Consider the following 26,081-nt stretch of genomic DNA (forward strand, 5'->3'; position numbering starts at 1 on the left):
TACACTGTGATTTTAGTAATAAACTTACCTTTAATAACAGTATTCTATTCTATTTTATTCCATCTCAGAGCAGGAGGTTGCAGGCCACAACAGAGTGCTCCGCGGGCCACTGGTTTGCCACCCCTGGTGTAGCCAGATGTTTGGCCAAGAATGTGAGCGAGAGAAATATTAGCTGCAGCTTCTCTGTTGCTGCTGGACTGGTTAACAGCTATTTCAGCAAAAGGAGGAAGCTGCTGAGCAGGAGGAATTTAATAGACCGAGTCAGAGAAGAGAATCTACTGTGCATTTTAAAGCTTTTGAACTACATTCCCTAGAGAAGAGATTGCTGGGAGGAGGTGAAACCGCTGTACTTTCCCAGGCTGTACAGGACATGGCTACGTCTTGCAGCGAGGGAGACCGGAGACTGCACATCGTAGTCCAGCTTGCACCATCACTGCTGCATATCGGCTTCCTAAGCGGGATCCAGAGTGCTGAGCTCGGAGGTTGTTTATTGCTGACTTTGATAATCTATGTGTTGATTCCAGGTACAGAACACTATTCACTTTGGAATAGTGATTATATTGTCTAACGGACGGTGTCTGAACATACATTTCTGTGTGCTCATTTATGCTCAAACCACCATTTATTCAAACCCCTATGAATACAGTGTGTTTATTTACCACTAAACAGTATTGTACTTTTCTGTTAAAAAAAAAAAAAAAAAAACAGTCTTGTACACTTATTTTTTGGTACTAATAGGCAAGTTAAATGTAACTATGCCATAACTTTCATTTAGCTAGGTGTGTAAGAGGGGCTGAGGTTGTTCTTGGAGTCAAGGCACAGAGCAGAGAACCAAAACTACCAAGCAACTCCTACGGGGGAATTGCTAAACAGAAAAAACAAGAATGTAGGTGTAGCACCCTCCTAGACAGGTTAGGCAAATTTAGTTCTTGTGGCTCTCCTGTAAATCGGTTGAGCAGCCTGTGACTGCTTTGGGCTGTTCTGGCTGCAAACTTTGATTGCTTCCCCCTGCCTTCTGGAGGAGGATTCTAGAATGTAGTGGGCTGTATGAAGCAAATCGGCAACTGAATATTTATCATCTTGTCTACCCAATCCCTAGGGAGGGTACCCAGATGGTTAAAGGGAGCAAGCATAGGGAATCTGTAGCCTGGGGATTCCCTGTTCTTATGCAGGAGAGACCTTCCCAGCCTGGATGGCTGTTGGCTTCTCAGCCAGCCCAGCTGACATTTAACAGGAGCTCATCGAGGTCCCCGTTACACTAAGCTGGGGGGGGGGGGGGACTATTTTATTGAGAGACCCAAGGAAGGGGGATTACACCCCTGGGATCGGGTCTGGAGAGCTCATTACGGAAAAGTATAGCCGACACTGGAGGGGGAGAGTTCTCAAGGACACCAACTGGTTAGCGGTGATTAGGGAAAATATGATGGCTGTATAAGTATTCGTATAATTTCTGACAGTTCATGGCTGCATTCCTGAGGCCATTGAAAACGAAACTGTGATAGTTGAAATTGGTTAAAGCTATCACATGGTACAAGGAGGCGGTGCTTGGCTCTTTACCATGTGATCAATCACAGAGATCAAAGTAGTTCTCAATGGTTGTATGAATGGCAGCCATGTTTACTACTGGACATGTGATCTCTGCGATTGGTAACAGCGATCACATGATACTTGGATTGGTGATCCACGGTGTCCAGTGGAAACAGTGGTCACAGGATCGTGACGATATGCGCACGAGGCGCAGATCTGAGGGGACATATGGCTGATCTTATGTAGTGGTCAGGCGTAAATCTCTAGTAACCATTATGTAATGCTTTGACGAAAAATGCTCCAACTGAAATCCATTTATTAAAAATTTTTACTTTCTGTATGTGGTTAAACTGCATTTTTACCCAAGTCTAGCTGGGTAACTACTTGTTAAACCTTGACAAAGCTACAGACAAAGATGACAGTTTTTCAAAGTGGTTTATTTATACAAGATAATAAATATTCCATTGTTAATATACAGATACTCAAACTTGTATTCTGCTTTAAACCATCCTAAACAAGAAATTTTACCATGAAATCCTTTAAAAGTTTAACTAAAGGCAACACATCCCCCCCACCCTTTTTAAACAGAGTAGGGAGGGTTATAAACTCCCATCAGGTTTTTTGCCATCGGTGTCCCATTGGGGAAATTTTCCTTCATTCCCTGTCCCATAGCCAAAACAGGAAATCTCTCCAAAGCCAGGGAATCCTGGTGTGTCACCAGAACTAGTGTTCCCATTGGAAGATTGCCCTGATGTCAACTCAAAAAACTTTCAATGATCATGATTAACAGGACAAATAGAGAGGGTGAATCTTCCTAACATGGGCACAGATAGCAGTAAAAAATAGACATGTGTTCTAATCCCTCTACACTCTATCCAAAACGGAAAAAAAAGAAAAAGGGGGGGAGGGAAGAAAGGATATGCCTCAAGTTACACGTTAAACCCCACAATGGGCTGTAGTGTGAATAATAAATGATTAATGGTCGCAACAGCTCTCACACCGATTCTGTACAAGCAGAACATTCTGTGCATATTAAAACTCTGCAGATTCCAGACTGATGTGTGGGCTGGTTTGGTAAATTTAGTAAGTAAAGTGCACCTGAGTTGAGGTTTGTCTTTGTGTTATCCATTTTGAAGCTTAAGCTGGTCCAATGGCAAACGCTGCCAAACAAATAAAATATAGGTAACCATGCGCTTCTACGAATGCAATGTAAACAATTAGCATTTGTGAGTGTATTTTCGAAACTAGCAGACTTTGTATGTGGCTGGAAAATTATCCAGTAGGTTCTGGTGGGCATTCTCTATTCCGGCATTATGGGATATTTACAACGTTTTAGTGCCTGGTCCTTGTAACTGGCATTGTAAAGATTTGACTTCTTACAGTGGATGGGATTAACAAGCCTATAAAAATAATTTAACAGGGAGGTCTTGGTGGTGCCCCATTTATAAAAAAAAACAACCAGTTAGTTTAATTTGATCCATACATCTTTAGCATACGTAGTCACCCTCCAATCACTACAATGTACTATACATTAACACAAAGAGGCATTGATACGCAACATTCCAAACGTCTTTTAAAAATAGAAAGGCGATGGTCTGGCTAAAGTATTCCAACTTTAGCATAAACCTCATAATATTTATATGTATAGGTTACACAAGACAGATCTATAAGAGGTGATCATTTGATAATGACTGAGGGTGTGCTAGTTACAACCCAATTCAGAATTCAAACCAGACTATGCTGTAAACTAATAGATTTTTTAGCATACAAATACTAAACAAAGCCATGAAAAAAAATCTTTTAAAGAACAGTAAAATAATCAGGCCACTCAAGAGACTACACAAGGCTTCTGTGTGAAATTTGTTTATACAAAACATCTTTAAGACATGGACAGGAAGGAATGTCTGATATGAGGAGTCCACCAAAAAATTAACATTGCAGATTTAGATTGTTGTAAATATTAACCCACAGACATGGTATATTCCCCTATGGACTCCAGACAGTTACCAGATCAAACCACCAGTTGCAGCCATTACTTGGAGAAATGCTGATGGATTTTACTTTAAATTATGGACAATGTAAGAAAAGGATTGACACTGCACAATGAAAGGGGACCCACTGAATAGGAACACAACAATGTCAGCTTTAGGATAGACAAATCCTTTAAAAGTATATCCACAGATACCAGTCTGTCATTCAAATTTGTGTAATATAGATAATAGCCACAGAGGAAATAAACAGTGGTTTGCTTGGGAAAATGTGGAACTTTTCTCCTTATACCAGTCTGCAGTATAGGCTAACAGCCTCATACCAGCCTCTTATTACAGTGTGAATAGAATATATTTAATGAATAGTCATTTAAAAAACAAAACAAACCCAAAACTTATATTAGCAGCGCAATGGCAAGGAGTTTGGCACTATGCACATCAGTACATTAATTAATGTCCCAAAACATTTATATCAGCACATCCTTTTAGAATTGAATATTAAATATTATATGAAAAATATAAGTATCAGATTTAATGAAAATGGCAATAAACATCCTTGATGGGAAGATAGACTGTAGGAAATATCTTGTGTGTTAGATTAATATTGCACAGGTACAAGTAGTGTTTACCATGTTATTCCATGGTATTTGCAACTAGGTCAATAATCTCTCATATTAAATAACGAATTTAGTTTAAATACTAGTTAGTACCAGTTTATGGGTTTGTTCAATATCACAAAAAATAAAAATAAAAAATTGGGCAGCATTTTTTTTTCGGTTGAGAAACCTTTTAACAGTTTATAAATTGTGATGTCATTGTCAAACACTAGGTGGCATAAGAGTCCACATAACAATTCTTCTGAGGCATCCCTCTCGAACTTTTTCCGGAAGTGGCTGTATTCCTGTGTTAAAGTAATTGCACTGTAGTCCCCGGTTTGCAGTTCACCTATTTTTGTTATTTGTACAGAACAGTTCTAGAGCAGGCTACAACTGCTGAAAGGACTTTTGTTCTTCTTGGTCCTCTGCTTGTTTGGCCGTAGACTAATTACATTCCCTCCATTCATAGCATCAGCCTTTGGGCCAGAGTGGCTGCCACCTGCTGTATTAAATACCCCTAAAAGATGAAGAGGATACTTGAACGGCACTGGAAAGTCTGATTATTGTGAAAAGAACACATGTTAAACAATGCTGTACAATGAGGATGCTGGAAATAAAACTATTCGTTGCAACAACCTACAAAGTGCTTAAACAGTAGAAGAGAAAAAAATAAAAAAGTTACATCAATAGGTGTTGTGTCCACACTTTGCTTTTCACTGCCTGGGGCATTTTCATTACATAGTAGGTAAGGTTGAATAAAGACAATAGTTCAACTCGTGTAGGTGTACATGTGTCAGGGCCTATAGTTATTTCCCATATCCTTGTATGTTGTGATCTTAAAGATGTACATCTTTTAAAAAATGTCCATACTCCCCTCTGCCACCACCGATTGTGAAAGGACGTTCCGTAGTCTTATTGCCCTGACAGTGAAAACCCCCCTGCGCAGTTTAAAGGTTAAACCGCTTCTCCTCCAATCTCATTGTGTGGCCCTGTGTCCTCTTACACTCCCTGAGACTGAATAGATTTTTTCCTATGCTGGGATCCCCATTGAGGTATTTGTAGATAGCTATCATGTCCCCTCTCAAGCGTTGCTTCTCCAGCGAGAATACATTTAGTACTTGCAGTCGTTTCTCATAATTGAGGTCGTCCAGTCCCCTTATTAGTTTTGTTTCCCTTCTTTGGACTCTGACCAGTTCCAGCACATCCCTTCTGAGGACTGGTGACCAGAACTGGACAGAATACTCCAGATGTGGTCTAACCAGAGTTTTTTTGCAAGTTACAATGCAAATTTTAGGCTTGATTATTTAAACCCCCCCCCCCCCCCCAAATGTAGAGATCAAACCTACATATGCAGTAAAATACACTAAAGTTAGTTTTAGGGCACACAATCACAATATCGTTTTTTGCCAAAATATAAAAAAGATGAGGTTGTGTTGAGGTTGAAATGCGAGGGTACTCAAAATTGTAAAGAGGCGTCACTTTAGAAGCCTTTACATCTCATCGACAACCACCAATGATGGCTGTAGAGTTTTTGTTCTCCCTTTAGCATGTGTGGCGATACCAAACATGTGGCATAATTGTCACTTTCTGTGTCCAGGGCTGGTCGCAGGTAATCATTCCATTAGAACTATATGCATGCCACTGCGATTACCTGTGCAAGCTGTCAGCCATCCATTGCTTAAAATAGGGTTGCCGTCTGCAGCTAATCATTAGGAACCCCCACCAAGTCATTTGCAGGTGTAAAATGGGGCCTAAGGCCTTTGTCAGATATGCTGTGGTAAAAACAAGTGGCTAAGCCGCAGTTCCCACCCCTAAAGGGTATAATAAAGACAGAGGAGTCTGTTTACATGCTGTGGCCAAAATTTTATATGGCACGACGAGTTGACAGGCAGCAGCGCCTGTCAAACGTAGCCAATCAATATGGCAGCTCCACAACTGCAAGCCAAATGCTTGGTTTGCCTTTTCAACCTCACTAAAAAACCGACACTTGTCAAAAAGGGTGGAGAACAAAACAAAAAACACCAGGCATGCTGGAGGCTGCAGGATCGCCTCCTGAATACTTGATAGAGGCTGCTTATTTAGCAGCACTTTGGCAAGTGGTCTGTGGTGGCTTGCTTTTTAGAGCACAGGCCAGTGTGAGCCTCAATGTTTACAATGTTCCTGGAAAATTGTATGCCTTTTTAAAGTCAACGGGTAAACACAACAAATGTTTTCATCCGTTTATGCACTTTGTAGGTCATCTCTATGTTAACAATTAGCTGAGTCGGATAAACCTTTTTTTTTTTTTTTTTTTTTTTTTTAAACTTTAATGTCACAAAGTAAAATTTCACTCAGTTCCACTGGCTTAAGTGCAACGTAATTTAGTGGATGGTGTTGTACCATCACACTGCATGTCATACTTTTTTCAGTGCACACCACCACAGCATGGTTTTCTGAGCTGCTATGATGGGGAACAAAGCTTTGTCTATGTATTGGTTAAGGCTGCCCTGTGCAGCCCAACACATCTGGTGTGAGCCAGCCCTGAATAAGATGTCAGGAAGTACAGTTTGTCAACAGAGGACGAGTATAGCATATACATTGCATCACTTTTGTGTCCCTGATCCACAGATGTGCTGCTTCAATGTCCTAATTCTGGGCTCCTGCTGTATCCTTTACATCCAAAATCCGTGTCTACAGGGTCCTGGCTACAAGGATACACACTGTGGGATTGATGACATAGGGCGAGTGAATTTAACACTCCATATTCATCTACACTTAACTGATTTCTGTAAATTAATGTTTTTTTAGCATAGGTTCCCCTACTAAGAGAAGGGTAATTAATAATCGACTTCAAAACTAGGAGTATGCAGCTGTGTTCACTTCTAGTTCTGAAACTGGCTGTCGCTAACAGCCCTGATGTCACACTAACAATTGGGTAACATACTGACTGGTTCGGGATTTTGTAATTTGCATGATAGGGAATCACAGGATTGTTTACAAGCAAACCTGGCTCACCCATCACTGTGCTTCACACAGAGAGGCATTTTGACAGATGCAGCTGATCATGAAAGGGTCAATCATCAATCCACATTCTACTGTACAACTTAAAGTGGCCGTTAATGCAGTAAGATAAAAACCCATCTGCATGCAAGTTTCCCACACAGACCCGCACCCCCCCCCCCCCTACATAATTACTTGAGCAAAATCTCCATCCAGCAATGTCCAGCTGAGGCTGTTCTGGGTCTCTCGTTGGCTCAGATACAGCAGCAGGAGCCATTGTCTCCTGCTACTGTCAATCAGAGCCAGTGACAGGGGCGGAGCTGAGCCCCGGTTTGTGGGCCTTATGGACAAACAGAGCAGAGTTCAAGAGCGAACACCCACAAATGCCCCCATAGCAAGAAGCTTGGGGGGGGGGGGAGAAGTGCTGGCAGGGGACACAAAAAGAGAAGGATCGTGGCTGCTCTGGGCAAAGTCAATGCACAGAGCAGGTAAGTATGTCCTGTTTTAAGACAAAGGACTGCAAGATACACTTTAAGCTGAACAACCATTGATCTGCGTTTGCTTCTTATAAAATACCTTAATGGTGGTTCATACCTATTTTGTTGCCACCTGTGTGTAGAACTTCTGTGTCTTCTGCTGTCTGTTGCTTTAGCCTTTGCAAATACTTGTCAGCCAAATATTTAAAAACTGAAAAAGAATACGCGGATCTTATTAGATGCAGAGAATATTATATACATATCACATTCTACTTACAATCTGTAATCTGTGAAGGCACTGTTTGTGAACAAGTTGGAGGAGAACACACCTAAACTTGTTTTGCCTAACTAAGGCAGCAATCTGTGAAAAATAAGAAGTGTGAAAAAAAAATAGTGACTGCGCTGTGAGAGGGACACAAAGTGACTAAAATAGTGAGAAAAAACAGAACTGGGGTCCCACCCCTGGATAATTTATGTGAAGAGAACTGACCAATAACTGGTAAAGAAAGTGGCCGTCCGGTGAGAAAAAGGCAGCAATACCTTCATCCAGAAGACCTAAATGAGCTAAATAGAAATCTGCCAATTTGTGTGGTGAGACAGGAAGGTTGGGAGTAAATAGAAAAAGGAGCGGGCAGGGGGCAACACTAGTTTGTAGTGCTGGGATCCCATTTCCTGCACACAAGCTTCAGAGATGTACATTTTCCAAGTGTACCCCATTCTGGAAAGTGTGGCTTGCCAGAATGCCAAGGAAAGCTTGTTGGCAGATTTTAAGGGCCAGTTTTAGTGGGTGGATTGGGAACCTAGCTTGGAGGGTTTTGATGAAGAATCAGAGAGGTGTGACAACTTGGTGGTCTATTCCTTAGGTTTTTAATCAAGATGGGTACTTTTGCTGTAGCATCCGAGATAATCTAGAAACAATCCAAAGAGACATAGTGCCTTGAGGGCCATGTAGAACAAAAGCTTTTGATACAAGAAGTCTGCAGTGCAGCAACATAACCAAAAAGGTGTTGCTGTGCGCCACAATAAGTAAACGATAAATTTGAAGATGTGGTGAAAGGAACCAAATTAATCTGGGAGTGCTACTTTCTTATCCGACGATTCACATCACATTTATCTCTTTTCCACAATGGACTCTCAATAAGCGGATTATTACAGTTTTAAATGGACTTTAATACTTTGTGTGGTTTTATGGTTACTAGATCTTAAAGTGGAGGTTCACCCAAAAATAAATTTTTAACATTACATTCAGCCGAGTTGTCCTAATGACAATCGGTTGTTTTTTTCCCCCCATACATACCGTATTTTCACCGCCGCTTCCGGGTATGTCTTCTGCGGGACTGGGTATTCCTATCTGATTGACAGGCTTCCGACTGTCACATACTGCGCGTCACGAGTTGCCGAAAGAAGCCGAACGTCGGTGCGCAGGCGCCATATAGAGCCGCACCGACGTTCGTCTTCTTTCGGCAACTCATGACGCGCTGTACGCGACGGTCAGAAGCCTGTCAATCAGATAGGAACGCCCAGTCCCGCAGAAGACATACCCAGAAGCGGCGGTGAAAATACGGTATGTACGAGAAAAAAAAAAAAAGCCCATTGTCATTGGGACAACTCGGCTGAATGTAATGTTAAAAATTTATTTTTGGGTGAACCCCCGCTTTAATAGCGCTTCTAATGTTTGAGTGAATTTTTACTTTGACATATTTTGATACATTTATACCTCATTATAGTAGCTGCTTCTTTGTTTATTAACAATTTCCTGTGAGGGCTGAGGGAGAGATATACAACTTTGTTTCATAGTTTTATTGTTTCTCATTTCTGGGACATCTGTGTTCCTGATTAGAAGGGATCTCTCTCTTCCTCTCTGCCTTTCCAGAGAACGATCGCAGAAACGGGCAGAATATCAGTGAGGTTTGTTCAGTAAGAAAGACGCTTAGGGCCAGTTCACACCAGACGCAGTTCCTTACAGTTTCGTGTGCATTTTTCTGCACTAAAAATTCATGCACTGCGTTTTCCATGTATTCCTATGGCTCTAGTTCACACCATGCAGTCAGTTTCCGGTGCAGAAACTGACCGGAAACTGACTGCATGGTGTGAACTAGAGCCAACTAGAGCCATTGGAATACATGGAAAACACTATGCATGCATTTTGTGCAGAAAAAAAAGAACACGGAACTGAACGGAACTGCGTCTGGTATGAACTGGCCCTTAGTGACATGAGTCAGAGGTGGTTACCTGATCTAGACCATAAGGAGCCCCCTTCACACAAGAGCTAAAAAGGTCAGGATCCCAGTGCAAAAGTCAATGCCGACTCTGAAAACACTAGCAAAAAATTGCAGCATGATGAATGTGGGCAGCATTATGTTGTACTGAGCAATAGCTTTTTTTTGCCAGTGTCCATTTCTCCTGAAGGTGGCAGTATAACCTGAGAGTCCAAGAGTTCCTGTTTCCACCCAATAGACTATAAAGAAAAAATATACTTATGGCATTTAGGTATTGTAATCGGAATAACGAGGACAACATATTTTGGTATTTTTACAAAAAGGCAACTTTTAAACGTTGTACTTATGGTTTGAAAATGGGTATTTGAAATATAATCAAAAGGAGGTACAGGGAATATTTTAACACTGTATGCCAAGAAAAAGCCTTCCATTAAAGATTATATATATATATATATATAAAAACAGAAACAGAAACTGCAGAACTGGTATGGATATATAGGCTTCAATAACATCATCAGGTCATTGAGGGCTTTTTCTTACACACTGGGTGAAATAAACTATAGTATGCATGACATCACTCACCTTCAGTAACATTTAGATCTTCCTTAACAGATGTCCTGTAAAATCGCAGTTTTAACCTCTTGGCAAGAGCTTCTGCCTCTTCACTAAAATAAATGAACAAAAACAATACAAGGTTAAAGACTAAAAAACAAACAAACAAAAAAAAATGGGGATTTTCCCCATACCATCACCCCTTCATTTTCTCTCCTTATCAACCTAAAATGCTAAAATTACATGGTTCCAGCCATGGAATTGATGTACATACTATAGGATCACTACTACATCTCTGTCTTTATTTCTTCATAGGTCTATTTTCTTGGACAAAGTTACAATACATTTTAAAGGACAACAAAACTCTTCTCCTGTGGGTCACAACATTGCACTTATTTATGCACTACTGTAACCCAGATTCATCCAACAGTGGGCTAAAATCAACTGATGTCACAGAGCCAGTCCAGGCTCTGCAGGGATCCCGACAAGAATACCCACCCCCGAAGCCTGACACTAGAGTTTAAGCTTGCCATTTAGATGCTCTGCCCAGTGCTTAGCAAAACATCCAAGTAGATGTGCAGACAATATTCCAAAAGTTCCTTGTGAAATTGCACACTAGACTGATCCAAGTGCATCTCCATTCAGTTTAGGCTCGAACAGATTCATAGACACACTTTAAGACCCGAGGGGGCGTGGCCGAGCCAGCAGCAGGGATGGACGCCTAACTGAGAAGCTCCTGCCACCTCAGACAGCCCAAAGGCTTAAGCAGCGATTTTTGGCAGCATTTGTGAGTGGGAAGTATCCCACAAGGTAGCCATACCCACCCTACATCCACTCCTGGCAACTTTTGGGGCAAAAAACACCACCCGAGACCGCCGGACACAGCGTTACCGAATCCGGGGAGGCGCCATAGGAAAGACCGCGGCTTCGGCCTAGTCACGGAAGTCGCGGCCGTTTTGGCCCCCCGGCGGCGGCTCTCAGCATCACTCCAGGACTCACCGAGTGAGCTAACACTCTAACACCCCCTGGAGAAGGGTCAGCAAGACCGGGGGACATCACTGAGGTACAGCACAGCCTATCCTGCAGACCAGAAAGACCTCAGGTACCTCACGCTTGGCAGCCATATTGATCCCCTCACAGAAGACCTCCCTCACTCACCACTGTCCCTCTTTGTCCCCCATTGCTCCTAAACCCTCTGAGGTGATTACCAGAGGGACAGGGGACTTTGCTTCCATGCATTCGGCCCGGGGTTGAGCTGTTTGAGAGGCCACAACCGTTATATGTACTTTTTATGCACCCTTGGCCTGGCAACCATATTGGCCCACCCTGAAGCTGACTGTTTAACCCCACAGTGGCTGAGTGCCAGTTAGCTATCTGCTCCCACATTGTACACTTCCCAGAGAAACATTATTATAAATCCCCCTCACCTCACAAGGGACTACTGCTGCTGAACCGTGACATTAGCCTGTCTGACAGAATGGAGAACAATTGACTAGCTGGCTGTTTATAACTGATGACAGATACCTGCTCTTAGTGGGAACTGGATAGCATGGGCACTGCTTCCCGACGTTCTTCAGCATCTCGCTCCCGATCCCCGAGGGAAAATACAGAGCAACAGGGTCAAAACACAGCGGTACAGTTTCGCACCCCCCGTGGAAATATGGCGACGAACCGCCGAGGGTCCCCTCAAATTCAGACCCTGTCGCAATCTAGTCCCCAGTCACAAGCTGACATAGTGCTCATGACGCATGAATTAGACCCATCGCATCCACCGATAAGAGACCAGGCCGGGACCGGCACCAACACTTTACCTCACCTTAGCATCCTGGATCTAAAGTCAGTGGCGGCTGACATAAAAGACACCCTTTCTGCAGCCATCGCAGAACTCCGTATTGATCTACGCTCCTTGTCTGATAGGGTCTCTCGCACCGAACAGACAATAGATGACCATGACATGGTGCTCCAGAAATCTACCAGGAAAATAGACGACCATACCCTCCAGCTGAGAGATGTAAATCGTCATTTAGAGGACCTTGACAACAGAGGTCGCCGCCGGAACCTGCGGGTGAGGGGATTGCCTGAAGTAATTGAGGGAGATCAAGTCCAAAAGGAGATCGTCACCCTATTCAACTCCATTATAGGGAAACCCCCCCAGTCTAATATCGACTTTGAAAGAATACATCGGGCCCTCCGCCCCAAGGGGAGAGATACAGACCCCCCTAGGGATGTGATATGTTGCTTGCCCGACTTCAAGCTGAAAGAAGAGATACTGAGTCGGGCCAGAGGCCAAAAACTTAAATGCGGAGATGCTCCAGTTCAAATATACCAAGATCTCTCGGGAATTACACTACAACATAGACGTGACCTCAAACCTCTATTGGAAGCCCTGCAATCAAGAGAGATCAGGTATAAGTGGAAGTTTCCTTTTTGCCTTTCTGCCTCACACCAAGGTCGCAATGTGGCACTGAGAGTGCCAGAGGATCTACCCAGATTCTGTGAAACACTCGGACTACCTCCAATCTCAGTGCCCAATTGGTACGCACCTTACCGTCGTTCAGTAGGTAGATGGGGTAAACCGCCAGAGGTACCCATGGAAACCCAATCAGTAAGTTATCGCAGAAGAAGATCTCCCTCCAGTTCCAGATTCTCCCAGGGACCCACGGGAGCAGGAAGGGACCAAGATCAGACAACTCCCCCGGTAACCCGGAGGGCCAGAAGGGACAATTGTGAGTGATCTCCTGATGTAATCTCATACTTATCCTCTTCGTCAATAACATTATTAATACAGCTTGTTGTTTAATTTGTGCCATCACCTATTAAGAGGAATGTCTCACTTAAACCATTTTATTAGAGGAATATACAGCTATTGCTGGTTGACCCTCTATTTGTAGCCATATTCTCTTGGTGAGGGAGGGTATAACTGTTAGCTTTGCTGTACTAGGCCCACACAGCGGGGTGGTACTTACTTACCTCCCTCACTCCGAGAAGTGCTATAGGGAAATGCTTTAGGCCCTGACATAAATATAGGGAGATAGCTACTAAATATTCCTCTTTTCATTTTTCATTTGTGTCTGATGTAATATTACATGGGCAATTCTCTATAGTCCCCCCTCCCCCAGGATACATTTGGCTTCACGGATGCCTTTAAATAGTGATGAGGGCAGAGGCGAGTCTCCCAAAATATCATTATCAGAACCTGTAACCCACGCTACTTGTGGGACTAAATAACTCTATAAGTTTAACTTTTGTAGTCTATGGTCTTGGCTATAACAAAATAGTATGCCAGCGTTACCTTAGTAAACAGACACACAAAAAATTCCAAGAATGGGAGTGACATGCAAAAAGGCATCTAAATTATACACCAGAAATACTCATAGTAATCAATAGATCACAACAGGAATGTAGAAACTCCCGGGCTTGTCTTGTAGGGTTAATACTTCATTTATTTCTCTTTCTTTGGCCCCGGTAGCAGATTGATATGTCCCGGGCTGCTATTCTACTGTATCTTAAGGTTGGCTAGTAGGAAGGTATTATTTGAATAATTTACAAAGTGATAAAGAATTAATATATTCTTGTTTGGGTTTTGTTTTGATTCCTAAACATAGTGGACATTGATGCCAATACATACCTCGGGGTTGGACTCACACTGAGAGATTCAGAAAATTGTTCTATACCCTGCCAACACCCGGCTATGTACTAAAGGGTAGGGGTTCTTACACTCTGCTAAACACGCTCCTTAATTTTTGTACTCTCTCAGTTTGACTCAAATCTGGGGTGGCATGGACCCACTACACTGGTTATTTACAGTTCATTTTTGGATCTAAGATTTAAAGTTTACTTAAGGTGTTTCGCTTTTGTTGTTGGTTTTGGTCAACCCCAAAACAGTGGTGCACTGGGGCTTCTGACCCCCTTTGGAGTGGAAGACTTGGTGCACCCTGTACACCTCCGATTGTACTGTGTATATAGTAAGTGTGTGTGGATCTTATTCCTCCACTTAATCGGTACTTAAAAGTAATAGGGCATAGGCCCTCATAGTTGATTTACACCCTGTATAGTTAATCTCTTTAGACGCAAGTTTTACCCTTATCTGTCCCAGATCTTCCCCAACCTACGTTTACCCCCTTTTTTTTAGGTTTTCCCCTCTACAAAGATGTGCCCCATCCCGCCCCCAACAACTGCTGCGATAAAGAAGGGACCTTTAGACCACATCAAACTTTATTCTTTAAACACACGAGGTTTAAATACCCCGGAGAAGCGTTCAAGCCTACTCTATACCCTTAAAAAGGAGAAAGTACACATTGCTTTGGTCCAAGAAACTCACTTTCGCTCAGACGGAATTCCAAAATTGACGGACAGAAATTTCCCCTTGGTCTTCCACGCATCTAATGAGCTTGCGAAATCTAAAGGGGTGTCGATATTAGTTTCCAAACAATGCCCCCTTCAAATCACAGACATCCAAAGGGACCCCCAAGGTAGATTCATCTTTATCCGAGGTTCCCTACATAATTTGACATATACCATAGCCAATATCTATGCCCCAAACACAAAACAAGTATCCTTTCTTCGTACGGTCCTCTACCAGCTAACAGCCTTTCAAAAGGGTACACTTATCCTTGGAGGAGATTTTAATGTCCCTTTAATGCCAACTCTCGATACATCAAATGGCTCTTCTTGCCTTAAATTCAGTGCCTTGAAGGCCATAAAATCAAGCTTGACTACACTATCCCTACACGACGCTTGGCGTACCTTACACCCAAACGGAAAAGACTTTACCTATTACTCACCTCTACACAAGAAATATTCGCGTATAGACTATTTTTTTCTTTCACAAAATGACCTAACCTCATTACTTGACGCTACTATTGAACCCATGTGGCTGTCAGATCACCATCCGATCACCTTATCCCTTAAGACCCCCATTCACCGTCCCAAATCACAAATTTGGAGATTAGATGACTCCATTCTGTTGGATACCCAAAGCAATGTGTGCATCTCTGAGGTTCTGTCAAATTACTTTGTCGAGAACTCGACTGCCGATACACCGGCACCAATAGTATGGGCTGCACACAAATGTGTGGTTCGGGGCACGCTCATCTCACTGACGGCCAAAAGGGCCAAGTTAAGAAAAGCACATATACAAGAACTCTCAGATAAAGTTAAGGCTTTGGAACACAGACACAAAAACACGCTAGATACAAACATTCATGAGGAATTGTTAAAAGCACGAGAAGAACTTTTAGGAGCAATCCGTAAAAAGCTTATACAGAAATACACCCTTACTAATAAGCTCTTTTACGAACACAGCAATAAATCAGGTAAACTACTAGCAGCCGCCATCCAAAAGAAGAAAGCTTCTTATACCATTGACAACATCACATCACCCTCCGGGGATCCCATATCGACCACCACTGGTATTTCCGAACAGTTTGTACGTTACTTTTACGGCCTCTATAACTTACATACAGAAACAGGATTATCCCCCAAAACTGACAGAAAAACCTTAATTGAGAAATTCCTAAATAAGCATTGCCCATCTTACTCCTCCCATGAGGATATATCTAACCTCGGTGACCCCATCACCAGGGAGGAAATCATTCAAGCTTTGAACCAACTCAAACCCGGGAAAAGCCCAGGGCCAGATGGTCTGCCAGTCAGTTATTATAAGACCTTCTCTGACATACTGATCCCAAATTTTCTTACCACATATAACGAACTTCCTGACTCCCCTTATCATCCTAAAGACATCTTAGAGGCCCACATATCTTTAATCCCTAAACCGAACAAAGACACCACTCTAGTACGCAATTACCGCCCGATCTCATTATTAAACGTTGACGTCAAACTATACGCAAAAATATTAGCCAATCGTTTACTCCCACTAATCAACAGAATTATTTCGACTGACCAAGTGGGGTTTGTCCCGGGAAGAGAAGCCAGGGACAACTCTACTAAAGCCCTCAATGTGCACCATTGGTTAACCTCTTCGAAAAAAGCTGGATTTTTCTTATCCCTGGATGCGGAGAAGGCATTCGATAGAGTGGCCTGGGATTACATGTCGGCAGTTTTACATAAAATGGGTTTGCCACTTCGCCTTGTACGAATGATTTTATTGTTGTACTCGGATCCCACAGCTCGAGTTAGGGTCAATGGCCGCCTGTCGAATGCCTTCCCCATAACCAATGGTACGCGTCAGGGTTGTCCCCTCTCCCCCCTTATTTTTATTCTTTCTATGGAACCCCTTCTCAGAAGGTTAAAAGAAAATTCTGCCATCAAAGGTGTCGAGGTCCGGGGAGAACAGTGCAAGATTGCCGCTTATGCGGATGACATTTTGATGTTTCTTTCTGACCCAATCACCACGATCCCCAACCTTCTTAAAGATTTTAAAATATTTAATAATTTATCCAACCTTCAAATTAATTTCGAGAAATCACTAGCATTGAACGTATCTCTCCCTTCCAAGGTGGTAGAACTATGTAAACTAAATTTTCCCTTTAAATGGGAATCTGAACATATTACATATTTGGGTATTAAAATCCCGAAAGATCTGAAAAACTTATACACCCTAAATTTCCTTCCAGCCATTCAGGCTATTAAAGCAGACCTGGCTGATTGGAACAAGGGAAGATTTTCATGGTTCGGTAGGGCAGCGATCCTCAAAATGAGTATCCTCCCACGGATTTTATACCTCTTCCAAGCAGTGCCGATTTCCTTGCCACAATCCTTTTTCGTAACATTTAAGAAACATTGCAGGTTATTCCTCTGGGCGGGCCAAACACCTAGATTAAATTGGAACAAACTAGTCCAACCAAAATGTAAGGGAGGTTTGGGTATACCAGACATCACCCTTTACCATAAAGCCTGTCACCTCACGAGGCTTGTCGATTGGCATCTCCATGGTCAGAATAAGGATTGGATTAGAATAGAAAATGCATTCCTTAGCTATCCCTTATCCCACTTACCATGGCTGGAACACCACTCGATTCCTAAGGCTTGCCTAGAACATCCTCTAATTGGCCCCACACTTAAAATATTTAAATCCGCATGCAAAGCCCTCAAACTGGTCCCCTCCCCTGGACCTTTGACACCTCTGTCCCAAAGTCCAGACTTTAAACCCGGTATCATTTTTAAACACGCGACGACGGATCCCGACCTTAAAACGCTCCGAGCCCATCAATTCTTTCGGAATGGTAATTTGCTTACGTACACAGATCTGAACTCAGTGCTCCCACACATTGATCTGACGGTCTTTAGATACCTACAACTTAAACATTTTTTTGGGTCTACCCATATGCGATCACGATGGTGTAGAGATCTTTCCCCTCTGGAAAAGATTTGTGTGACCAAAGAACCCCAAAGACACTTGATTTCCAAAATGTACTCCCTGCTGGTCCCAGATGCGGCCCTTAGCTCTAACATACGCACGGCATGGGATACTGATCTATCTCTTGCCCTTTCTGACGGTGATTGGGACCGCATCTGGGATTACACTCACAAGGGCTCCATAAACGTCTCAGCACAGGAGAACAGATACAAACTTTGCACCAGATGGTACCGGACACCCGAAAAACTCCACAAAATTTATCCAGCGGTTTCTCCAGATTGCTGGAGATGTGACGGGAAGAAAGGCTCTTTATTACACATCTGGTGGGATTGTCCTTCGTTGGCTCAATTTTGGAAGGAGATATATGATAGTATAGTACAGATTACTACCATGCAGATCGCCTTCTCCCCAGCGCAATTCCTATTGCACCACACTCCTATACCAAAATCACAGTACCGGAATTCATTAACGCTCCATCTTGTGAATGCAGCAACCCAATGCATTCCCTTGCACTGGAAATCTAAAATCCCCCCAACGCTAGAAGAATGGCGCTCACGGGTCAACAAAATAGAGGAGATGGAACGGCTGATACACCAAGCTAAGGACATACATGAGAAATATAGAATCACTTGGGACAGTTGGCTACATTACAAAGATTCATTGAGGCCAGGCACTGCACCTACTTAGTCACCCATCTACTCTTCATTATTCTATCCCAGGCCCTGCACCTCCTTTTCCTCTCTGACCCATGCTTTACCCCCCCCTTTTTTTTTTTTTTTTTTACCGATTAGGGTAAAAAGTTACTAAAGATATAAGATGAGTATAGATTCCCCCGGGTTCTACAAGAGAATCCTTAGGGGGGGGGGGTCAGATCGTATTGGTTCAAAACCCTGGATGACTACCCTGGGCCATGTTATAGACCCTTATTATTTTCTCCCCCCTATCGTCCCTCACAGATTGCTCCCTTTACGGAACGTGTGGGGTGGAGTGTTCCCTTTTAGTATCCTTCCCTCTTCCCCCTTTCCCTTTTTTTTTTTTTTTTTTTTTTTATACACACTTGAATGTTCTCTCTTAAGAGCTGTATGGATGCTCAATAAATTTAGCCTCAACTTTTTGTCTATGTTTAGACTGTTTACGATTTGGCTGTTCATAATATAACATGGTCTATGTTGTAATTCACATAATCTTGATTTGCTTTTTCTTCATCGAAAATTTATTGCAATGTACTTGTATTACATTTCTGTATTGCTAAAATATTCAATAAAATATTTTGGAAAAAAAAAAAAATTTAAGACCCCATTCACACCTTCGCGTTTTGTCGCATGTAGCGCGACGCGAACAAACGCCAGAGGGACAAAATACAATGTTAGTCAATGGGGACGGTTCACATCTGCACGCTGATGCGCCTAACGCGCATCGCCTGTAGTCAAAAGAAGTTCCGGACCCTTTTTTGTCGCGCAATTCGCGCGTTTTTTGTTTTCCATTGAAAGCAATGTAAAACGCCGGATACGCGCGTATTGCGCGACAACAAGCGTATGTACACGCGTTTTTGCGCCTTTGCTGCTCATATTTGAATACTGAAAATGAAAAAGAAAGTACATAATCTCAAACAGGAAGTCCCAAAATCACCATTTTGCATATCAGTATCACACAGCAGCAAGCATGGCATCAGACCTCGGTGATACACTTTCCGTCCTAGAGACAGAGAAATTTATTAGCATGGTGAAGGAGCACACCTGCCTGTATGACATCAAGGATCCATCCTACAGTTTGAGAACAGTGCGGAGGAGGGCATGGGACAAAATTGCCTCTCAGATATATCCTAACTGGACCGAAATGGAAAATAAAGACAAAAAAGGTAAACTCCGGGGAAAAGTAAAATGAACATAAGTAGATATTATATTTGTTTTTTTTGGAAATTCAATGTTTGTATACCCATACTAGGGGGGTGAGGAAGGGAATGTGTCCTCAATATAGTGTTCTAACCGTGTGGGAAGAGGGTAGACTGGTGGAGGTGACAGACCTGTGTCACTATCTGCAAGAGACAAAATGTGCCCGTATAATATTTGTGCTGACTGCCGTCTTGAAGTGGTTAAATAAAATATCTAGTGACACCACCTTTTGTAAGCACCTATGCTGCTGCACGAGTGTCAGATTTGGCCGTTTGCTAGCCTTCCAATGTCCTGACGCACTATTCCCCCCATTGACACAAACAATGGGGCACTGCACTGTATTATTCAATGATAACAATGATGGTATACTATTCCACCTAGGAGGATTAGTATACCATCATTGTTATCAGTACATCAGTACATCAGTTATGTATACAGTACAGTGCCCCCATTGGGGGGATACTCCCCTTCCTAGTAACCAACAACCCTATGTTACCACTGAGGCAGGACCCGTGAGTTATTGTTCCCATCCTGACACCATGACACCGATTTGATACCATAGTGATAATGCACCAAAATTTTAAAAAATCTCAAAATAAAACAAACATGAGACTTCTTACTACATCAATAACATATTTTTATTTTATTTTATTACAACAGCATATGATGTATTCTTCAAAAAAGTACATCAAGCATTGACAGTTTCACAAAAAAAAAATAATATTAATAATTAAATGGAATCCAGCTGCCATGGCACCTGTCCTTCAGGAGACATAAAATATGCGGCATACTGATCCCGTACATGGGAGCCCTGCCTGTTCCCACGGACACCAGTCCACTGAGCTCTTTCCAGAGTCTCAGTAACCGGTTCTTCGAAATCGAAGCCATCGCGCTGCCTTACAAAATTGTGCAAGGCGCACGCAGCTTTGACAGCCGTGACGGCATTCTGCATGTTTAACACTATGGGAGTGTGCAGAAGCCGCCACTTATTGGCAAGTATTCCAAAAGTGCATTCAACTACTCGCCGTGCCCGGGTTAGGCGGTAGTTGAATACCCTTCTCTCCTCTGTCAAACTATGCCCCGAATAAGGCCGCAGGAGGTTTGTCCCCAAAGAAAAGGCCTCATCACCCACAAAGACACTTGGTAGTGGAGGGCCATTTGTGCCTGGGAGAGGACGGCATTGTGGTAGGTCAAGATCATCTGATCGCAGCATTTGACCAAAGTTCGAGTTTCCAAAGATGGTTGAGTCCGCGCTGCTCCCATATGACCCAATGTCTATGTAAGTAAAACAGTAGTTTGCATCTGCTACAGCCATCAATACAAAAGAGAAATATTTCTTGTAATTGAAGAATTCACTTCCACTTCTCATGGGCTTCACAATCCTAATATGCTTCCCATCTATTGCTCCGACACAATTAGGAAAGTTGCAGCGTTGCCAGAATACCTCCGCAATCTGTGCCCATTCCTGTGCAGTAGGTTTCTTGAACACTACTTCCTGGAGAACCTCCCATATAGCAGAGCAGGTGTCACGTATAATATAACTCGCTGTCGACTTGCCTATACGGAAGGCATAATGTAGACTTCCTAGAGACTGTCCAGTTGATAAATATCTACAAAGAAAATAATATATATTATTTTATTTTGTTTTTGACAGTGAAACAGATAAAAGACAAATGGAAGAGCTTTCGTGACGCCTATGCAAGATACATGAGACTGGTAACAAGTAACAGGAGTGGATCGGCGGCATGTCACATCAAAGAATACATTCATGCTAAGGAATTAGAATTCTTGAGACCTTCATTGAGTTTGGCGAGGTAAACTATTATCTGTACTAAGGACAGTGAACGCAATTGGTATACAAAAGTTATAGTAATTCATTTATATTTTCAGGACTGAAAACAGCTGGGAGGAAGCTGCTCCGACCGCCCCTGTCGCGATGGATAACAGCAGCCGAAATTCGTGTGATCAGACACTGGAGGGTCTGGAGCCGGAAAGCCAGTTGGCCAGTTCATCTCAATCTACGCCGGCAACACCTCTGGGAGAGCTGCAGACAACGCCAAGGCCGGTGCCGCGTGTAGCTGCGAGGGGGACCAAAAGAAAAGCTCCGGAATCAGACCCCAATGTGACAATGATGCTACAGATTATGTCCGAAATGAAGGACAGAATGGGTAGTAATACTAATACCCCTTCATACGGAAACAAGTCGGCCCAATGTTTGGCGGAGTTAATGGACAGGGTTCCCAAAAGCCTACAAGCCGATATGCTGGCAGGTACCATACGGTACATCAACACATTTATTCCGCCTGAAGAACCCTACCTATCCCCAGAACCACCACCACCGTATGGCCCCTATGCTAACCAACACCCGCAACATCTGTCAGCACCAACACTTCGTCACTTCACAGCACCACCTTTTCACAGCCACCTACCTCAACACGCACCACCTTACCCGACTCAGACGCCACACTTTCTACCCACCCTCAACTACCAACACCACCTTCTGCATACACTTCCTCAACACTCCCTGATCCGACGTACCTGCAGACGCACACTTCCACACTGTCACCTTACAGACGCCCACAGACGACACCTTCTGCCTACCATCCTACGACTTCACAAACATTTCATCTACCTACACAACCTCCTACTTACCCTTTTCGCACAACATACCCTTCCGATTACACACACCTGCCTACACTCCCACCTTACAATCCTCAACCTACACCAACACCACCACCACCACCACCACAACCACCAGCAACACCACCATCACGTTGGCCGCATGGTACAACATCTAGATCTGATTGGTCAAGTTTTGGCAAAGACATAGACGCTGGCATGTCGGTGGATGACCCAGGGGAATCCCCAAGTTTCCAAAAACTGTAATGTTGTGTTATCAGACTCTAGTTCAACTGCAGTCAAATTGTTTGTTTTCTATGAGCAACGTTTGCTTAAAGTTTGTTTTTTGACCAAAAAATAAAAAAAAATTAAAAATAGGATGAATATAGTTTATAATATATTTTACAAAAAAAAAAAAAAATTTGGACCTTATAAAAACGTGTGTTTTTTAATATTAGATGCATATACAAATATAATATTATTGGGTAATGTATGCAATAGTGTTTGGAGTGTTTGCTTTCCGCCTATCACGGAGGCCCTCTCGTCCGAGGACGAGAGGGCCCCCGTGATGGACGAACACTGAACACAGTGCCTCATAGGACGCTGAATGTTACGCCTGTCACGGAAGAGAAGATGTAGGTGGCACGTCTTTTTGAAGAAACATACGGGCAAGATTCGCAAAGGTAAGGGCACGGTCTGAATGGGTCAGGTCAGGACATGTAATGGGGCACAGTCTCATGTAATGGGGCACATTCTGTCATGTAATGGGGCACAGTCTGTCATGTAATGGGGCACATTCTGTCATGTAATGGGGCACATTCTGTCATGTAATGGGGCACATTCTGTCATGTAATGGGGCACATTCTGTCATGTAATGGGGCACAGTCTGTCATGTAATGGGGCACAGTCTGTCATGTAATGGGGCACAGTCTGTCATATAATGGGGCACAGTCTGTCATATAATGGGGCACAGTCTGTCATATAATGGGGCACATTCTGTCATATAATGGGGCACATTCTGTCATGTAATGGGGCACATTCTGTCATGTAATGGGGCACAGTCTGTCATGTAATGGGGCACAGTCTGTCATGTAATGGGGCACATTCTGTCATGTAATGGGGCACAGTCTGTCATGTAATGGGGCACAGTCTGTCATGTAATGGGGCACAGTCTGTCATGTAATGGGGCACAGTCTGTCATGTAATGGGGCACATTCTGTCATGTAATGGGGCACATTCTGTCATGTAATGGGGCACAGTCTGTCATATAATGGGGCACAGTCTGTCATGTAATGGTGGCACCGTGAGGCGAGTCATGAATAGTAGGAAGGGGGTAGGTAGTTATATGGTGAGTATAGAATTTTGTTATGGGCACTAGAGCATCATTTTGGAACTTTTTACCTCAGTGTGATGATAAGTCGCTCCACAGGGGGTATGGAATTGCGGAAATAGGTGTCCATCCTCTGTAATCTACCGCTGAGCAGTTCTAGCAACTCATCAAAGCTGTTAATAACAATAAATGAGGTTTTTAGTGGACATGGAAAGGTACAATGTCAAAAACAATGAATACAGATAATTTTTACAAACCTTTTCATAGACATCCTGGTGTAGTCCAGGAATTTCTCCTCGTGCTCTCGGAGATCTTTATAAAGGACCCAAAATTGACCTGTTTCTTCTCGACCGGCAATAACAGGGTGGATCCAATATCTCCGTGCCCTCTTCCTTCTCCTCTGTCCCTGGTATAGCATATACGAGGTGGCAGTGACTGCTGCCATCATACATGCCATCTCATCGTCGTTCATTTTGGAATGGGAAGCACAATGATGACCCGGAAGTGGTATATTCACACAGGAAGAGGAAAATAAAAATCCTAGGATAGCAACAAGTGATGTCAGGGATGATCATTTTTCCTATTGGATTATAAGAAAAAAGACGAGGTACAAAAACGTCGGTAAACGCTGTATGCAAACGCGCGCATATTCGCGCGACAAACCGCCAAAAAAAACGCCTGAAAACGACGCTATTGCCTACGCCTAGGTGTGAATGCAGCCTAACACATATCCTTATAAATAGAACTCTCAAAAGTTAAAATGTATACTTAGTTATAAAAAGCCTGCAAAGTAATTCAACTTCACAAGTTGTCACTTTGTATTTTCTCAGGTCATTACACCAGCAAAGCGGAAAACATGCAAAAGCGGCCCATCAAAGTTGAGAATTTAAAACGTATAACGTTTGGCTGTCTTTGCAAAGAATTTGTCATCAGTCTCATTAACATTTAGATAGACCTTTATCAAATCCCATCACCAGTTGTACATGGTTAAATCCACATCAGGAAATTAACATCGTAATCCTTTAGCACAGTGGTTCCCAGCTACCCGTCTGCTAAAAGATATTTTGTTGTCACACTGCATTTGGTATAGGAAAACACACCAGCTAAAAATACCAGTCTGCAGCCACTAGATGGTGCTTGTCCATACTAGTACACATTAGACCCCATGCACACTGTATGTTGGCCCTGAAGCACGGGGCTCTGGCAATGAGGTGTGGGTGGAAGACACAGGTCCACTTTTTTTCTTCGGTCTTTTTTCTTATATAGCAATTTTTTTTTTTAAACCCAACAGTGATTAAAATACCACCAAAAGAAAGCTCCGTTTGTGTGGAAAACAAAGGACAAAAATTTCATATAGGTACAGTGTTGCATGACTGAGTAATTGTCATTCAAAATGTGAGCACCGAAAGCTGAAAATTGGTCTGGTTAGGAAGTGGGTTTAAGTGCCCAGTGGTCACGTGGTTAAGAGATATAGACATATTTTTAAAAAATTGCTATCTCATTGCAATGACAATATCAAGGGAATGCGGACTTACTTCTTAATAACCAAGTCATCAAGCAGGTCAATTTTATTCTGAACAAGAACTGTTGGAATGTCCCCAACTTCAGCCATTACTTTCTCCCTCCAGCTGGGCACTGCTTCAAAAGATTCCCTGTCTGTTGTAGAAAATACCAATACACAAGACTGGGCACCTAGAAGAAAAAGGGAAGCAATTAAAGTAAATAGAACCCAAATTAAAGGTTGTGTTGGGGCCAGGATATTGCTCTAAATTCTCTGTTCACTCACTGACTTACAGTAATCCACAGCGGTATACTATCTGCCAGCTGTCCGTTTCGGCTGCAGTGAGCTGGTGGTAAGAGGCAGCGTGGTGCACGACCCAGCACATCAAAGCTCCCCTTTCAAATTAACTTTATTTAAAATGCACAAAAATTGGCACTATACAGAAGCATGGTGCATTGCGCTGCTGTACAGCGACATGCAATCCTGTCTTGTGCCCTGTGATAAAAAGCTTTTTATCTCAGATCACTGCAGTGTAGATCTGGGGCTGCGTTTCTTTGTGAACAGGACACAGAAAACAATTTTTTTCTGTGTTTCTCAGCAGTGACGGAGTTCCTCTGTGCGCAAAACTCTGGTAACTGCACGGTGTGTGACATGGCCCTTATACACCATTGCTTGAATTTTATGGTCCATTTAAAAAATGCAGGCGGGATCTAGGAATTTTTGCTTCTTCCACATTGTTGGAGTATGTTACCCTGTCCACTATTTACTAAATCTCTCCGTTATTGGTAGAGTAAACCTTCTAAAAATGGTTTCGATGCCACAATTATTAGATGTGCTTCACAATGCTCCCATATGATATCCCAAGCAACTGTTTAGGAAAATTGACTCTTTGTTGAGACTTAATAGGGAAAGGTAGATGTACAGGATTAAACTGGGGGTGCGCCAACTCCCTAAGGATGGTGAAGGATTGGCAGTCCTAAACTGTATTTTCTGTCATCCCAAATTTAACACCTTACTGTGGCATTGCAAGATCCTACACAAAGGGTATTGTTTTCCCAACAACCACAAGATCCACTGGTCT

At 42.8% G+C, this 26,081-nt stretch overlaps 2 protein-coding genes across 3 annotated transcripts in view; both read right to left on the reverse strand.

Moving 5' to 3' along the window:
• Nucleotides 1–1,943: 1,943 nt before the first annotated feature.
• The window catches only part of RAB23 (RAB23, member RAS oncogene family), a 57,706-nt gene continuing 33,568 nt past the window's right edge, over nucleotides 1,944–26,081 (reverse strand). For both annotated transcript variants that reach the window (XM_040349887.1, XM_040349888.1), the window contains exons 4-7: nucleotides 25,035–25,191; nucleotides 10,368–10,450; nucleotides 7,685–7,777; nucleotides 1,944–4,628 (exon numbers count right to left, since the gene is read on the reverse strand). In XM_040349887.1, coding sequence (XP_040205821.1) covers nucleotides 4,489–4,628; nucleotides 7,685–7,777; nucleotides 10,368–10,450; nucleotides 25,035–25,191 — 473 coding nt within the window. In that variant the 3' untranslated portion in view covers nucleotides 1,944–4,488. The remainder of the gene's footprint in view (nucleotides 4,629–7,684; nucleotides 7,778–10,367; nucleotides 10,451–25,034; nucleotides 25,192–26,081) is intronic.
• LOC120936998 (protein ALP1-like) lies at nucleotides 20,275–23,998 on the reverse strand. Its single transcript, XM_040349886.1, has 2 exons — nucleotides 23,571–23,998; nucleotides 20,275–21,160 (listed from the first exon to the last, which is right to left on the reverse strand). The coding sequence occupies exons 1-2, from the start codon at nucleotides 23,627–23,629 to the stop codon at nucleotides 20,281–20,283; spliced, it is 939 nt and encodes a 312-aa protein (XP_040205820.1). The 5' UTR covers nucleotides 23,630–23,998; the 3' UTR covers nucleotides 20,275–20,280.

Source organism: Rana temporaria, chromosome 4 (assembly GCF_905171775.1).
Source record: "Rana temporaria chromosome 4, aRanTem1.1, whole genome shotgun sequence".
Taxonomy (NCBI): Eukaryota; Metazoa; Chordata; class Amphibia; order Anura; family Ranidae; genus Rana; species Rana temporaria.

Bases quoted from the DNA above. Each gene is read 5' to 3' on its own strand.
- LOC120936998 (XM_040349886.1), bottom strand. From the start codon at position 23,629: ATGGACACCTATTTCCGCAATTCCATACCCCCTGTGGAGCGACTTATC. The intron at 21,161-23,570 runs GTAAAAAGTTCC...TTTTCTTTGTAG, and splicing joins CGACTTATCATCACACTGAG to ATATTTATCAACTGGACAGT.